This window comes from Lepidochelys olivacea, assembly GCF_965140295.1.
Source record: "Lepidochelys olivacea isolate rLepOli2 genome assembly, chromosome: 7".
NCBI lineage: Eukaryota > Metazoa > Chordata > Testudines > Cheloniidae > Lepidochelys > Lepidochelys olivacea.
The window spans coordinates 124,477,332-124,494,665 of record NC_140417.1 but is presented as its reverse complement, the minus strand read 5'-3'; the positions used below and the strand labels follow the sequence as shown (position 1 = coordinate 124,494,665).

At 51.6% G+C, this 17,334-nt stretch overlaps 1 protein-coding gene across 3 annotated transcripts in view; it reads left to right on the top strand.

Annotated features, from left to right (window-relative positions):
• ARMH3 (armadillo like helical domain containing 3) overlaps positions 1 to 17,334 on the top strand; it is a 184,780-nt gene that overhangs the window by 145,322 nt on the left and 22,124 nt on the right. For all 3 annotated transcript variants that reach the window (XM_084633976.1, XM_084633977.1, XM_084633978.1), the window contains one exon: positions 2,346 to 2,424. In XM_084633976.1, the coding sequence (XP_084490102.1) occupies positions 2,346 to 2,424 (79 nt within the window). The remainder of the gene's footprint in view (positions 1 to 2,345; positions 2,425 to 17,334) is intronic.

Below are 17,334 nucleotides of genomic sequence, written 5' to 3'. Positions count from 1 at the left end.
GAGGAGTGGAAACCGTAGTGAGGGTGGTGGCAGGGTCTCTGTGTATCAGAGCTGTGGGCTTGGTCTTCACATCGATTGCCTCCCACGGGTGTTCTGGAGACCTCGCGCCAGTTAGCTGGCACAGGGTCACTGGGAACATGACGGGCATAAGGAGATGGCACAGTCAGGCCTGTTTTCTGGGTTCCCGCCTCTCTCGTTTATTTATCTGACATGTAAGCAGATAAAGATGCTCCCAGGCAGCCTCTCTCCTCACTACCTCTGCTTGGCACCTGGGTATCTCAGCAGTCCCTGAGCTCAGTCCCCACCTCTTAGGAGGTGAGAAAGCAGTTAAAAGCCCTTCTGGGGCCTGTGGAGGGGAACGGGAGGCGGAGACCCCATTAGAACGTGCGGGTGGGAGACTGAGTGGATTTTCATGCTGATTTCACAGAAGATTAGGGTTGGAAGAGACCTCAGGGGGTCAGCTAGTCCAACCCCCTGCTCAAAGCAGGACCAACCCCAACTCCTGCAATTTGCATGAGACAGAAAGCGCTGACTACTGGCACAGCATAACGGGACTGGGCAAGCTTGCCCCAGGAACCTCTGTTCTAAGCCGCAGCATTCCTGAGCTCCGCTGGGGCACAGGGTGTTGCCCAAGTGTCTGTTGCCACTGGCACCATCCCGGCTGTCTCACGGCAGAGACTCGGTTGGTCTAGCGTTTGTCTCACCATTTGTCCTGCCAGCGGCTCCTTGGAGAGCCTGATGGGAGGTCAAGAGGAAATCTCCAGCCATGGCTTGCTGTGTTTAGCTTTAGATTGCATAGAGGATTCCCCAGCCCCTACCCTGATGAGGTTCAATAAGGATAAGTGCAGGGTCCTGCACTTAGGATGGAAGAATCCAATGCACCGCTACAGACTAGGGACCGAATGGCTAGGCAGCAGTTCTGCGGAAAAGGACCTAGGGGTGACTGTGGATGAGAAGCTGGATATGAGTCAGCAGTGTGCCCTTGTTGCCAAGAAGGCCAATGGCATTTTGGGATGTATAAGTAGGGGCATAGCGAGCAGATCGAGGGACGTGATCGTTCCCCTCTATTCGACATTGGTGAGGCCTCATCTGGAGTACTGTGTCCAGTTTTGGGCCCCACACTACAAGAAGGATGTGGATAAATTGGAGAGAGTCCAGCGAAGGGCAACAAAAATGATTAGGGGTCTGGAGCACATGACTTATGAGGAGAGGCTGAGGGAGCTGGGATTGTTTAGCCTGCAGAAGAGAAGAATGAGGGGGGATTTGATAGCTGCTTTCAACTACCTGAAAGGGGGTTCCAAAGAGGATGGCTCTAGACTGTTCTCAATGGTAGCAGATGACAGAACGAGGAGTAATGGTCTCAAGTTGCAGTGGGGGAGGTTTCGATTGGATATTAGGAAAAACTTTTTCACTAAGAGGGTGGTGAAACACTGGAATGCGTTACCTAGGGAGGTGGTAGAATCTCCTTCCTTAGAGGTTTTTAAGGTCAGGCTTGACAAAGCCCTGGCTGGGATGATTTAACTGGGAATTGGTCCTGCTTCGAGCAGGGGGTTGGACTAGATGACCTTCTGGGGTCCCTTCCAACCCTGATATTCTATGATATTCTATACCCCTGCTGCGAGCCTGGGGTTGGGACCTTCTGCTGGTGAAGTGAATGAGACGAGAGGGACCAGCCTCGCAGCTGCTCTGCTGGGCTCTGACACGGGTTAATGTCATTGCCTCCCAGGGGAGGGCCCAGTCAGACCGAAGGTCTTGGGATGGGAGGGAGTGCAAGGTTGTGGCTGGAATGGCCAGTGCGCAGAGGGAGGTGAGAGTGGAGGTGGGGATCCTCGCAGACAAGCAGGTAGAAGCAGCAGTGCAGATAACGGAGACGAGTGGGACAAGATGTCCTGCGATCCCAGGCTTGGAAAGTGCCTCACTGGCTGGGGAGAGGGATCCCGCCGAGCAGGGCGTGGGTGTGATCCCCACCTTCGTTTTCTGCCCAGTAGGTGCAGAGTGAATTGCAGTGCGCCCTGGGGTGGTGATGACTCCCTGCCAGGCAGCTGGGCGCGCAGCCCCGTGCACTCCATGCTGAACACTTGGGTCCAAGCACCCATGCTTAGGGCAGGCTCTGTGTTTGCTGTTTCCCAGTGAGTGTTTGACAGAATCCCCGGGCGGCTGGCAGCACGGCAATTCTGCTAGCTTTGCTGCTTGGCAGAGGAGGCTGAGCAGTGGGGGGTGGGGGTAGGCATGTGAGGGGAGAGGGCCTTTCGAAGACACCCTCCGGCCATGCACTGGCTCAGATTGTCAGGGAGAACTGCCTCCCCCAGAATCTATTCCTAACAGCCTTCCTCCTTCTCTTTCAGAGCCATCATCAATCACTTCAACCCAAAGATCGAGTCTTACGCTGCAGTGAATCACATATCCCAGCTCTCGGAGGAGCAGGTAAGCTGCACACCTGACGGCCCTTGTTCCTTGCTGCAGCATGGCGCTGAGTGATTCCTGCAAGCACATTGCCCTGAGCGGTGTCAGCTGGAGCGTTAACGTCCAGGCTTCCCCCTCTCTGCTCGAGTGGTGGTAGCAGCCCGGCACCACGCTGCACCCAGGGAAGGGGCCAGGCTGGCCTTGCCAGGACTGCCTGCGGGTCACGCAGCCTGGTCCGTGCGGAAAGGAGAGCAGGTGGGGTCATGCTGGCAGGTGCGCTGAGTGGCTCTCGGTAGTTCTGGTATTTGGAAATGCGCCCTGGGATCTTGGCAATGGCTCCACCTCCTAATTAGAGAAACGCTGAATGCAGCGTAATTTGAGCCGCTCTTGGGCTCTTTAGAACATACGCTGCAGTGGGTAGAGATTTTCCAGGGTAATTTGATTCACAATGCCCTGAACAGCTATTCTGCAGTAGGTTTTTAAACAGGAAGGTTTTCGTAGGGAGGGCTGATTGTTAGGGGCTTTCCCCCTGTAATTTAGTCTGATTTCTCCTCCTCCTGTCCAGCCTGAATTGCATACGTGTGGAAATGGGGCTGCCCGAGGGCAGGGCGATGCTTACCGCCTCAGGAAGGAAGGGAACGGGTGGCCTATTTTCTGAGAGAAAATATTCAGGCTCTTTTGAAGCACTGCTAGGAGAAGGAGCAGTGAGGGACGAGGCACTCGCCAGGTGGCGGTGCACTGGTATCCGGCGCTGGGCCTGTCAGAGCAGAGACCTGGGTCATGCTGGACTGCCATGGGACCTACTGACCCCCTCTTCACTTGCGACTCCCTCAGGATATGAACCCACGTCTTCGTCTGTAAAAGGCCCTGACCCCTAGCCCCGTACTTCACATCCTCCCTCTCTCTCTCCTCCTGGGATGCTTTGCCCTGGGGCCTGAGGCTCACCCCCTCTCTGCTGTCCTTTAGTATATGTCATCATAATGGGCAGCACCCAAAGGCCCCCAGTGGATGTTTGTACAGTTCACTCTCTCCTTGCTCGCATTAATCTACAGCTTCTGCAGCATCTAATTCACTCGACTCGATTTCCACGCGTTGCTCTGCCACTGAGAGCCCCGTGCTCAGAGGCGTGTTCTGTGATGTTTCATGCTCTGTCTCCCCATTCACTGACTGTACATCGTCTGATCCAAAAAAAAAAAGGCGGGGGGGGGGCTCGGATGGGGGAGGCGTCTGCGCTGTGCTTGGGTTTGTCTGTGAGTCTGAAAAAGGAAGGGCGCTTTTCGCTGTTAGCAGCAGATCAGGAAGGTCACGCTGAATTCTTTCTTCTTCATACGCTGTGCTTTAAATAAAACCTCTAGCAGCAGTCAGCTAATGAAATCAGTTCTGATGCGTCGGGAAGTTTGAGGGAGATGATTAGGAAGCAGAAAGATGGTGTAAGTTCTTTTGATCAAAGTTTAGCTTTCCCCTAAAGCAGTGAAAGCATCAAGAAAAAGCAAAACAATTCCAAGCCTTGGTGAACTACACGGGAGGTGGAAACATCACCATGGTGAGAGGCCCTGAACACTGAGGAGCGCGGTTCATGGCCTCTACTGTGCAATTTACTGCACCAGATGCTTGCGTAAAAGCCAGAATGTCAAACTCATTTGGGGAAGAGGGGCAAATTCCACTCTTAATTGGAGTCCATGAGCTGGGGTATATATCTAGGACTACACACATCCTTCAATCTGCAGCTGTCTCCCATGGCAGGTGGGGGCTGGGCAGACATCAAGGGTAGAATCTGACTTGTATGTAGTAACTGAACTCCCAGTAATCATTGGGTGGTTGTTCTGTACTTTGTGCACTCAACATCATTCAGTAGGGAAGTTGGCTCGTTGTTGGATCTGCTGTAATTTCTGCCTTTAGTTTCTCTTCTTTCTCTGCATTTCTCTCTCCCCCTCCTTTATTTCCTGCTGCAGCTCCAAATTTTCACCCCCTTCTGCATCCAGTCTGCTCAAACGATCCGCCAGGAAATGTTTAATGCTGACATTTAAAGCACAATCATTAAAGTTTAGAGTCAACGCGCACAGGTTAATTTGGGGACTGGGTCGCTCCAGCTCTGAGCTCTCGTTCCAGGCTGTGTCTTGTAGACTCACAGGGTAGCTCTGCAGAGGTTCGGCTCAGTTCACACTTCAACGTTGGCTTTCACAACCATGAGGGCTAGAAATGTTTTCTGAAACAAAAGCTTGGATTCTACAGCATGCGAGTGTCTGTCTCCGCTCCTATGTTCTGGCACCTGTGTACCTCCCACAGTCCAAGGGGGCCTGGGCTTGCCACGACTCTTACGCCACTGCACTGTTGTGTTCCTTCCAGTTCTCCTGATCTCCCCAGCTTGGGGGCTTCTCCTGGGGCCCGAGAGAGATTCCCCGCCCCTTTGCCTGTCCTGGAGGAGTTTTATTTCTTATATTTGCTTCGTTAATGTCCTTAAAAGTATCTAAGTAATGGGCTGAAATAGGTTTTGCTGTGTCTTGTTCTTTCCTTAAGTCTAGTGAAGGCTTTATGAGCTTGTTAATCACTAATGTCCATTTGTTACCATGTTCAGGCTGCCGTTTCAGTGCTCTCTCTCCTGGTTTGCTGATCAGCGTTAATGGGAACACTGATGCGTTGGGGGCAGCAGACTCGGTGCATCTTATTTGATTTGCAAAAGCCACCAACTTTGTACTCAACAGAAGCCATCAGACCAGCACTGGGCCTGATGGCTGAGAAGCCCCAGCAAGGAGGAGATGACCCAGTTACAGCCGGGCAGAACAACTGCACAGTTTGGTCTGACCCGAGCTGTGGAGAGTGTCACACTGCTGGCCTGTCTCTCTGAAATACCAGGCGTATATCAGCAGCGCTCTGGCTGGTCCTGGTGTCTCACTAGCACTGTTCCTAGAGCTGCTCAAGTGAGGGGAGAGGGATACCTAAGTACTGAACTCTCCTTGGAGCCGAAATGTCCACTGATCCCTCCCAGGACAGGTGTGTCTCGTAGCAATCTGCTGGAGAATCCGCACAGGAAACCGCAAGTTCAGATCTCAGTCTCCTGGCACCCATTCCTGCTATAATCATCACAGCAGGGTTTTTAAACTGTGTCCTACAGAGATGGCAGAAGTGCAGACAGACACTCAGAGCTGACAGGTACTTGTGGTCCTAAGCAGCTGTATCATTTTGTGAGAGACCGCGCCCCTTCCCCTTCCCAGCACAGCAGAGATGTCAGGGAACGCAGGTCTGGAGCACAAGGCCTGTTATACGCGTATCCGGTTGAGCAGGGCAGCCTGCTGGGAACCCCTGGGCGGGGTGCGTCAGCCTGGCCATTGCAGGGAAAGAGGGCTCGCAGCCAGAACAGCCTGTCACTGAAGAGCGGAACTACTGTATCAGCTTTGAAGGTATGGCAAATGAGGGCACCGCTTGGCTTGTTCCACCGCATAACAAGTTTATAATTCAGCGAGCTGCAGTCCAGCTTCCACTTGGATCATCTCAGAAGGCCACTTTTCCTTTGTCTCAGATCACGCTCCAGCTGTTCTCTTACTTCCTTTCCTCCCCGCCCCCAGTTCTTGCATGTAATTGGCCCCCTGTTAGCCATAGAACAGCTCAGGGAGCTACAACCACTGACTTAAACAGAAAGCCACAAGACCGCGTGATCAGTTTGGGATGCCCTGAGCTGCGGTAACTGTGGGAGCCATCGTTGCTATGGTTTAGTCCATTTGCTGTGCTTCCCACGTGAGGGGGAAAAAACCCCAAGCCGTTATAATAAGCTGTGTCTCATCATAGCCACGCCTTGCACTTGAGCTAAGGGTCTGTTGGGCGTAAGTGTGTGTGTGATTGGCTGATGTTTTTAAAACATCCTGAGGATTAAACATGATCTGTCAGTGCTGAGTATCATCAGAATCTCATCATAAAGTCCCACGTTAACACAGCACCTTGGGGAAGCTCCTTAAACGCGGTATGTGCAAGAACCAGATCGCTCCTGAAATGCAGCCACCTCTGGGGTAGAAGACAGCAGTCCAGTGGCATGCAATGCAGTGCACAACAGTGTGTGTGTGTGTGTGTGCGAAACTTTAGCTGAGGACACTGGGGCAAGACCCAGATCTTAGATCTGTAACGTCCATGTGGGATAGGCAGCAATGTTGGGTTTTATGGTGTCATTGTAAACACCCATGTGCCTTGCTTGAAAGGTGACTGATCATTGCAGTGTGAAGGGCTGAGCCATCCATGCTGAGATCTGAATCCATGGCTCCAGGGAGTCAGTGTAGTTCGGATGCTCCCCCTAACCCATCCTGATGGGCAGGGATGGATCTGGCTGATACGGTGGCTTGGCAGTTTGTTAAATTACCCCCCACCCCCACATTTTGTAGCTTACACTAGGAATGACATAGCTGATTAATGCCTTTGGACAGCTTTAAGGCACAGCTGACTGTATCTGGGCAGAATTCAGGCAAAAATGAGTGCAAGCCGGAGTCACGCTACAGAGCCATCACTTAGTGCTGTTTAGTGCCTTTCATTAGGCTAATGGATTGAATGCAATTAACGAAATGTCCCTGGAGCAGGGTGAAAGGAGCAGCTGAGCCACGCGGGAAGGACAAGGGAAGGGTCTGTTGTCAGAAGCGTCCATCGAAGGCTGGGGAGATCTGACCGCTCCCACCCCAGCTGTCCCAACATAAAATGGAAGACCCCCCCACAAGTCCCCCCGCTCCTGGAGGCTCCATACAGCCTGTCTGCTCAGCGGACCCTGCTGCAGCACGTAGTCAGCATGTAGTAGTGTCAGCTTGCTGGATGGTACCTCCCAGGAGGGTGCACCCCGTTCCCAGTGCAACCAGATGTCCCGATTTTGTAGGGACAGTCCTGATATTCGGGGCTTTTTTTTATATAGGCTCCTATTACCCCTCACCCCATCCTGATTTTTCACACTTGCTATCTGGTCACACTACCAGTGCCTGAGGGTCTGTAAGCTGCTCGAGTGCTTCACCCCATTCTCCATCCTAGCCTGCCGAACCGTAGGAAGGGCTGGGGGAGGGGAGACACCTTGCCGTTTGTCCTGGAGGTCCTGGAACCTTGCCGGGCACTAGTTGCGTTTGCCAGGGTTTTGAAGGCGTCGCTCTATGCAGAGTGCAATGTACCATCTCCCTCCAGATGGGGAAAGCCTGATAACCATGGCAACATTCACATCAAAAGGGAAGGCTGCAACCTTCTTGCCATGTGCCAGGGTCAGGAAGCACACAGCACCTGCTGCTGCCTGAGTGCCCAGGTGCCACGTGATCCAATGGGACATCCAGGGTTCACAGCTTGGAAACAGGCAGCCCCATCAATGGAGGGGGCTGATACAACTTCCATTGCTCCTTCCATTTGCTTTCCACAGCCCCCGTGTGTGCCTCAGTGTCCACTGAGCACTGGGTACATCATTCCACCCCCTGCAGGGCCAGACGAGATGGGGATATAAACCGGGGTTCAGCAGCATCCTGGGCAGCCCATCCCTCCTGGCTGACTCCCTTCCCCCCGACCCACCAGCCCTGAATCACACCCTGAACAAGAGGCTGATGAGACAGGACCCTGCAGAAACCTGCAGGAGAGCACTCGGGGCAATTGGCCAGGCCTTAAGAAGCTTTGTGTCGCTGGTGCCCTGTCCGTACGTGTGACGGGAACAGAGTCCGTTCCGATATCGCACTTTGAACAAGCTCAGCTCAGAAAATTTACAAGCAACAGTTCCCAGGTTCCTGAATTATTAAAATCTTTGTTTTCTATTTCAGACCTAGTTAGGAGCGGGAAGGGTATAGCACAGAGCAGGGGTTGGGCATCAGTGTTCCCGAATTCTCTTTCCAGTGGTTACTGAGTTGCTGTGTGATCTTGAACAGATCCATAAGAACGTAAGAGCAGCCATTCTGGGTCAGACCCAAGGTCCATCTAGCCCACTATCCTGTCTTCCGACAGTGGCTAATGCCAGATGCACTAGAGGGAATGAACAGAACAGGCAATCACCGAGTGATGGATCTCCTGTTGCCCAGTCCCAGCATCTGGCAGTCAGAGGTTTAGGGACACCCAGAGCATGGGGTTGCATCCCTGTTCATCCTGGATAATAGCCATTGACGAACCTGTCCTCTGTGAACTTATCTAGTTCTTTTTTTCACCTATTTATAGTTTTGGCCTTCACAACATCCCCTGGCAAGGAGTTCCACAGGTTGACTGTGCATTGTGTGAAGAAATACTTCCTTGTGTTTGTTTTAAACCTGCTGCCTATTAATTTCATTGAGTGACTCCTGGTTCTTGTGTCACTAGGCACCTTGTGGCCTATGTTTCCCCATCTGTAAAATGGGGTGATGTGTTTGTAAAGCACTTTGAGATCTTTGGCTGAGGGACGTGGTGTGAGTACAAATCAGAATCCTGCCAGCGTCACCATTACTCATCTGTGTAAGCCAGAGAGCTCCTCCGAGGATCGCTGCCGAACTACCAGAGCCACCTGCATTTGTAAAAATTAAATTACAACTTTCCACAGCTGAGATGAAAGGAGAAGCTGTCATTGGCTGTGTGAGCGCTTGGCTCAGTTTGCATTTTGTAAAACTTGAGATTCGCTCTTTAAAAAAATCCCTCATGAAGCCGGGGGAGCAATAGACACGGGGCGGTGGCCAGGCATGTAATTCATGGGGGAGCTGCGCAGACTTCCCCTGTGTAGCTGTGTCAGTGTGAGCTCATCGCACAGGCGTGTGTGCACCCGGTCAGCTCTCCCCTGCCTGGGATTCTGATCAGAGACGGCTTGTATCCTGGTGTGTGGGAGCGGGGACCGAGGCTCAGAACACACCCTTCTGTGCACTTGCCCATTCACACTGGCGTTGGATGCTGCTCTCCTGATGTGGGCTGGGATCGCTGGAGCCCGCAGCACCACTGAGATTTGGGGTTTTCCGTTGTCCTAAAATGTATATTTTTGCAGCAGGATAGTGGCTTAGCCCAGCCTACTGGGCCTGAGACTGATTTATGCAAAGAAAGAGGAGCCCGACCACACCACATCACTGCAGTAGTGTTCGCTGTGCTGTGACCTTCCACCCATGCTCTCCCCCAGTCTGGCTCCGTTCTTCCCCAGTGCTCCGTGGGCACACCCATTCTTTAAAGCCGGTCTTCTCCCCTTTCCAAGCCTGGGCTGGCCTCTGGGTCCCTGTTCCTCTGCCGTCCCGGACGTCTCTGCTGCCGGACTTGTCTGATGGGCTCTGCACTGACTCCGGGCAGCACAGGGAGTGCGGTGCAGGCTGTGTGGGGCTGGGGCTCGGCTGTGCTGTGAATTCAAGCACACGTCGCTGAATGGGGAGCAGGCAGCAGTCTCACCCCACAGGCTGGGCCTGCCGTCTATCACGAAGGTAGGGATGGGGTTTGCAGTGAGCTGGGCTAGTGGATCTCCATTCCGGCATGTCTCCGTGGGTCCGGAACCACCCATTCACACACAGTGGAGCCTTTCTAGCTGGTTCACAAAGCTCACCTGACAGAAGCTCTGAAATTGGAGGCTTCTGGCTCTGGCATTTAGAGCTGTCTAGAAAGATGTTCCCTGTGCAGGTGGCAGGTTTCGGGTGCCCCAGCCGTCAGTCCAGCCCTGCTTCCCAGAGGGAAGGAGAATAGCAGAACCGAGGGGCAGGGCTGTGTGACATACCTTAGAGGTCTTCAGCTTAAATTATAACCTTTGGCACGTTCTTAGCTGAATTCCAGCCTTTTACCAGCAACCTCTGCCTGCCTGCTAGCAATGCAGTGACAGCAGCCTGCAGTGCCTACTGCTCCTTGAGGAGAAGCCCGTCTGCCTTTGGAGGGCTGCCCTCTTTGACCTCCCTTGCTGGTAACGTGCCGTAATTCAAACTAGCTGCCTTTTCCTGCCTTCCTCCATTCACATTTTTTCCTCGCCCTCCTGTGCCTCTTGTAGGATCTTCTACCCTGAGCTGCATCCATTTTCTTAAGTGACAAACTAGGTCATTGCTCTGATTTCTGAGTGGGAACCAAATGGAGCTTTGCAGTCACCGTGCAAAGAGAGAACAAATGCTACCGATGCAGAAGGGTGCACTGGGCTGCAGGGAAACTAAATGAAATTACTGTGCGGAGCTCGGCTCAGTTGGAGGATTTACTTTTGACTCTCAAGCACTTGGCATGTGGACACTGAGCAGTTAAGTTCAAATGCAGCCAGCAAGGACTGTCAGCATCAGGGAGCTCAGAGGGAAACCTCTGACTGGAGTAGAAAGGGAATGTAGCCTTCCCGCCTGCTGCGCTGAGCCATGTCACCGCTCCTGCCTTCTCCGGAGATCCGGGGCAGGCGGCAGGAATGCTGAGTGAACTAAGACCAGTCGCTCAGAGCCAGCATGCGGGGAGTTGGATCCGGGGAAGGCGGGGGGCACCTGCCAAACGCCAGCGTCTACAAATCACCTCCGTTCCTGTAGGCAGGGTGATCCCTGCAGACGCAAGCGATCTCCATTGGCTCGGGGAAGCTTCCTGAGAGCAAAGTGCTGCTAGCAGCATGTCTCGCCCCATCTGGCTTGTGGCTGGTGCCGGTGCAGCCCTGCTGCAAGGATACGAATCCTGAACAAGGTCTTCCTGTTTACCTGGCTGCTTGTTTTTATCAACACCCTTTTACTTGCACATAAATCACTGACTTCAATTCAGTACGAATGACGAGGAGACGGGGACAGCCAGCAGGGAGGTCTGTATCTGAGTCCTTCAGTAATGCTGCTGATGGCGTTCACTAACCAGCTGATTGGAAGCACGTAAGGTTTCCAATAGGGTGGGACCTCAGCGGTTAAAAAGGACCTGAGTCCTGTCCACACGACAGCTTCCATCAATGCTACCCCCGTTGGAGCTCCATCCGTGGTAATTACAGCTAGGAAACTTGCTTCCCTAGGTGCAACCTAGGTGTCTATCCTGTGGCTGCACAAGGCAGAGATCAGGTAGGGCAACCTCCCTCAGGAAGAGCATGGGCTTCAGAGAGCCCCACACCCACCCTGAATGCATTTAGAGCAATTGATGCCCCCTGGGAGACTGACCGTGGTGGTTTCCAGTAGCACCCCAACACTTCCAGGGGCGCAGAGCTGGGAGCTTTGAACTCTTACTAAATGCAGCCCCCAAACAATGAATCAGTGTGGTTGAAATTTCTCCAGGCACAAACCCCAGGATATCTCCAGAAATGTTCCCACAGCTGCTGCAGTTCAGTCCCCATGTGAGGTTTTTTTAGAGCTTCTGATCTTTGGGGTTTATTAATTTAATATTTTGGTGTTTATTTTAAACAATTTGGGGATTTTATGTCCCCAAAATTGGGGATTTGGGGGGCAGGGCTTTCTCTCTCTATGTAGTGTAAAGAGTCGTCTCTTTGTAATGTTCCCTAGTGTGCATTAAATATCACTATGTCATAGCATTAAGGTACCTTTAGAGCGCACCAGCAGGGTCTACATGGAACAATTAATACACAAAACGTTATCATAGAAGATTAGGGTTGGAAGGGACCTCAGGAGGTCATCTAATCCAACCCCCTGCTCAAAGCAGGACCAGCACCAACTAAATCATCCCATCCAGGGCTTTGTCAAGCCAGGCCTTAAAAACCTCTAAGGATGGAGATTCCACCATCTCCCTAGGTAACGCATTCCAGTGTTTCACCACCCTCCTAGTGAAACAGTGTTTCCTAATATCCAACCTAGACCTCCCCCACTGCAATTTGAGACCATTGCTCCTTGTTCTGTCATCTGTCACCACTGAGAACAGCCGAGCTCCATCCTTTTTGGAACCTCCCTTCAGGTAGTTGAAGGCTGCTATCAAACTCCCCCCCACCCCCACCCCCCCAAGTCTTCTCTTCTGCAGACTAAATAAGCCCAGTTCCCTCAGCCTCTCCTCATAGGTCATGTGCCCCAGCCCCCTAATCATTTTCATGCCCTCCGCTGGACTCTCTCCAATTTGTCCACATCCCTTCTGTAGTGGGGGCCCCAAAACTGGACGCAACACTCCAGATGTGGCCTCACCAATGCCGAATAGAGGGGAATAATCACTTCCCTCGATCTGCTGGCAATGCTCCTACTGCAGCCCAGTGTGCTCTTTAGAAGTCATACCCCTGTACTCCACATCACTGCTCTGTGTAGACAAGACCATAGATACAAGTCAGCTTTTCCGGTTTTTATCAGATGAACACCAGTTTAATTTTTGTGTGTCAGAGATGTTTTATTGGTTAAAACCTAAAATCAGAAGCCCTACGTATTTTATGTTGTTTGTGATGTTGTCTTAGGGCATGTGCAAACTGCTCTGATGCCCGCTGCAGGCCTGTGCCAGCTGACACAGGCAAAGGGGCTGTTGAATTGCAATGTAGACATTCAGGCTTGGGTTGGAACCTCGGCTCTAGGACCATGCGAGGTGGGAATGTCTGCACTGCAATTAAACAGCCCCTTAGCCCAAGCCCCCGAGCCTGGATCAGCTGGCCTGGGCCAGCCATGGGTGTCTAACTGCAGTGTAGACAGACACTCAGAGGCCTCTACGTATGTGGCAATGTTAAATGCTAGTGAAATCATAGCTTGGAGTTTCCTGACCTGAGCGTGTTAATGCAGGATTTATAATTGAGATGTAACAGACTTTTTGCCTTTAATTTCCTTTTGGGAAGGTGGGGGAGGAGCAGGCAAAGAGACACCCACAGTCAAATGCACTGCACTGGGAAGCCCTAGGATCAGACTGACAGCCTGCGGATACTGACCAGGTCCTTTGGCTGCCGGCGTCAAGGAAAGCAGGGAGGTTGGAGTCATCTGCACGAGAGGATGGGTGACTGTGTGTGGATATTGTGGGAGCCGCACACGTGTCTATCTGGATATCAATGCCGGCTTGAGTCAAGGATACAAATGCACAGCCTGTATAATGAGGTCACTGAGTATTGACATAAATCCTCCAGCTACTCCAGATGCTTTTATAGCTCTACGTGCTCGACTTCTTGTAGTCTGAGTTATGTACTGACTCACAGACTAAAGCATGCCGAGAGACAGAGCAAGCCAAGGAGAATCAGAGCCTGCTCAATGGGTCAGCCAAACGTGTGCCAGCCCCCGATTTCATGGGCCCTTCTGATTGCATCCATAGACACCATTTTTCACAGTTGCTGCCACATTTGTGCATGCGAATCAGGTCACTCGGTGCCCACTCTGGCAGGCACTGTCAATTGCGTATGGAAAAACAGTCAGGGGATGAGGATGTGGCTCCTTACGACTGGGATGAAGCTGTAGTGGCGTTGGGCTGGGATGATGGCGATGGGAGGTCGACAGCAGAGAAACCCAACAGAGGGAGCTGGGAGAAGGTGATGAAGCAACTGAGAGGCTGGGCAGGAGCCACTGACTGCTTGTGGCCCACAACAAGGCAGATCACATTGTGATGGGAAGACTGTCTCATAGCCACCTGCCCTCCCATTTGTGACAGCACAGGTCACCTCCCTTCTCACTGACCATCATGTAGCATCCTTGTGTGCACCTGCTTACCTGGACAAGTGACATCAACACAGAATAGAATGTGTCTTTAGCTTCTTGTAACGAGACTTTGGCATCTGAAAGCAACCACTGGTGGAGCAAGGTCCATGGTCTGGGAACCACGCTGAAGAATATGGGGACTCGGTCACGCTCTGACGAGTTTCAGAGCAGCAGCCGTGTTAGTCTGTATCCGCAGAAAGAAAAGGAGGACTTGTGGCACCTTAGGGACTAACGCATTTATTTGAGCATAAGTTTTTGTGAGCTACCATGACGAGTGGTGCACTGTGCACCACCATCTCCAGTCCCTCCTGGGGGACAGATCATAGAATCATAGAATATCAGGGTTGGAAGGGACCCCAGAAGGTCATCTAGTCCAACCCCCTGCTCAAAGCAGGACCAATTCCCAGTTAAATCATCCCAGCCAGGGCTTTGTCAAGCCTGACCTTAAAAACCTCTAAGGAAGGAGATTCTACCACCTCCCTAGGTAACGCATTCCAGTGTTTCACCACCCTCTTAGTGAAAAAGTTTTTCCTAATATGCAATCGAAACCTCCCCCACTGCAACTTGAGACCATTACTCCTCGTTCTGTCATCTGCTACCATTGAGAACAGTCTAGAGCCATCCTCTTTGGAACCCCCTTTCAGGTAGTTGAAAGCAGCTATCAAATCCCCCCTCATTCTTCTCTTCTGCAGGCTAAACAATCCCAGCTCCCTCAGCCTCTCCTCATAACTCATGTGTTCCAGTCCCCTAATCATTTTTGTTGCCCTTCGCTGGACTCTCTCCAATTTATCCACATCCTTCTTGAAGTGTGGGGCCCAAAACTGGACACAGTACTCCAGATGAGGCCTCACCAATGTCGAATAGAGGGGAACGATCAAGTCCCTCGATCTGCTCGCTATGCCCCTACTTATACATCCCAAAATGCCATTGGCCTTCTTGGCAACAAGGGCACACTGCTGACTCATATCCAGCTTCTCGTCCACTGTCACCCCTAGGTCCTTTTCTGCAGAACTGCTGCCTAGCCATTCGGTCCCTAGTCTGTAGCTGTGCATTGGGTTCTTCCGTCCTAAGTGCAGGACCCTGCACTTATCCTTATTGAACCTCATCAGATACCCAGCACCAATAAGCCACCAGACCCCCGCAGGAGAAGTGCTGATCTCAGTCGTTCTGATAGAAGTTGCACTGCCCTTCTTTTACCTCTGTCAAAATCAATGTTCTGCACTCGGCACAAAGCCGTTGCTGCGTGAATGCAGAGGTCATGTATGGACAGCATTCAGCGTGCTCTCACCGCTGTCCCAGCGCCAGTCTCCCTCTGTAGTGCTTGCAGGAAACTTGTGCCCTGTCAGAGGTGGTGAACGTGCCTCGTCTTCCACTTCTCTTGTGCACCAAATGGCACATGCGACCCTTCCAAAACCAGGGTGCCTCTGGGTAAGTTGTAGCAAATCGCTGTCACCCTCAACTTTTAAAAAAAACTTGGAGATTTCAGGTACCACATCCAGACTGTTCTGATGGAGATGGAACATTGCATGCTGGGACCTGTAGTCTTTGTCCATCACATCACACACAGCACAAGCCAATGGCTGGAAGTTGAAGCTAGACAAATTCAGACAGGAAATAAGGCATACATTTTTAACGGTGAGAGTAAATAACCATTGGAACAATTTACCAAGGGTCGAGTGGATTTTCCATCCCTGACCATTTTAAAATCAAGACGGGATGTATTTCTGAAATATCTGCCCTGAAAATTACTTTGTGGGAGTCCCATGGCCTGTGTTATGCAGGGAGTCAGTCAAGATGATCACAATGGTCCCTTTTGGCCTTGGAATCTGTGACTCTCTATTGAAAATGAAGGCAGGCCCAGGTTGCATGGTAGAACTCCCTGGCCACATCTTGCCTGCAGGCTATATTTGGCCTCCCCTGTTCTAAATAATTAGTTCATTCTTTCATTTTCAACATCTGGACTCAGTGGAACAAGAGTGATCCGGAACCAGGTGAAGGAAGCAGGGATATGGTTTGTATGCAGGTTCAGGGTAGTCAGGTTGAAACTTCGATCTGTTGAGATTCACTTGCTTCTCCTAGGACTCGTATCTCCATCCTGGTGTCTGCTGCTTTTTAACTCCCTCTCTTTGTTGGAGATCGTCTATGCGGTGTGGGTAGTGCTGCTGAAACATCTAGCCCCGTAATCACCACAAGCCTGCCTTCCGCCCCGTGGAGTGCCTCTCCCTACTGCAGATGGTTTGAACAAGCACAATGCCACCTCCCTGAGTGCCATGTGACACGTGAGGGAAAATGGGCAGCATCCGTGCTGCGCTAAACTCTTTCACAGGGGAATAAAGAGAGATCTACCTTAATTCCTAGCTCTCCGCCTTCTCCTCCAAGACCCAAATGTGTGATGTACTCAAGCAGTGCTGCAGGGGAGGAAGTTGAGGTGATGTGGGCATCATGCCTTCAGCTTTTAGAAACTTTTCCACGGCCTCCATTGCATGACTCAGCCATGCTGCTCTCAGCCGTGCCCAGAGGGAGGAGAGTGCCCCAGGTCTCTTTGGGGGAAGGGTCTGAATGTCAGGCCTCTCAGAATCTGGTATGGTTCTGAGTTTGAAGCCAGGGCTCCTGTTGGTACCATAAATACAAATGGGACTTGGGTGGTGGTGTCATGAGAGGAATCGCTGTCCTAGGAAGAAAAAAAAGGAGGACTTGTGACACCTTAGAAACTAACCAATTTATTTGAGCATAAGCTTTCGTGAGCTACAGCTCACTTCATCGGATGCATTCAGTGGAAAATACAGTATGCATCCGATGAAGTGAGCTGTAGCTCACAAAAGCTTATGTTCAAATAAATTGGTTAGTCTCTAAGGTGCCACAAGTCCACCTTTTCTTTTTGCGAATACAGACTAACACGGCTGTTACTCTGAAACCTGTCCTAGGAAGTTAATTAGTCACTGCACCTGCTGCTGTGACCATCCTTTCCCACCAGTTACCTGCCCTGAGCCTCATTATTCAGTTACACTGGAGGCCTGTGGGCTTGTCTGCACTGGAGTGTCAGCTCGAGGTGTAACTCAGCCCAGCTCCTGTCCACACACACGTCTCGAGCTCAATCTAGTGATACAGTGGGGAGTACAGTAGTACAGTGGGAATGGCAGTGGGTTAAAGTGGTTGGAGAGAAATGGCTGATTGGTCCTGACATCTGTTTAAAAACAAACTTCAGGAAGCAAGTCTTGCTTGGGAGATGGGATGGGGCCTTTGGTTTTGTTAAATTTCCATGTTCTCTGGGAGGTTGTAGAGTGTCCTGTGTGTTTTGTGAGCTCCCTATGGCAGCTCTAAACCGTGTTGTGGTAGAACATGCTCTGAAGGGGTAGGTTAGCCTCTTGTGTGAGAGCAAGGCTCCTGGAGCACTGATCTCTGTGCGGTAGAGCTGCTGGTTTCTTGTAACTCTCAGTACTCTGTCCCGGTGCTCACCTGAAGAATCAAACTCCAAGGCCTT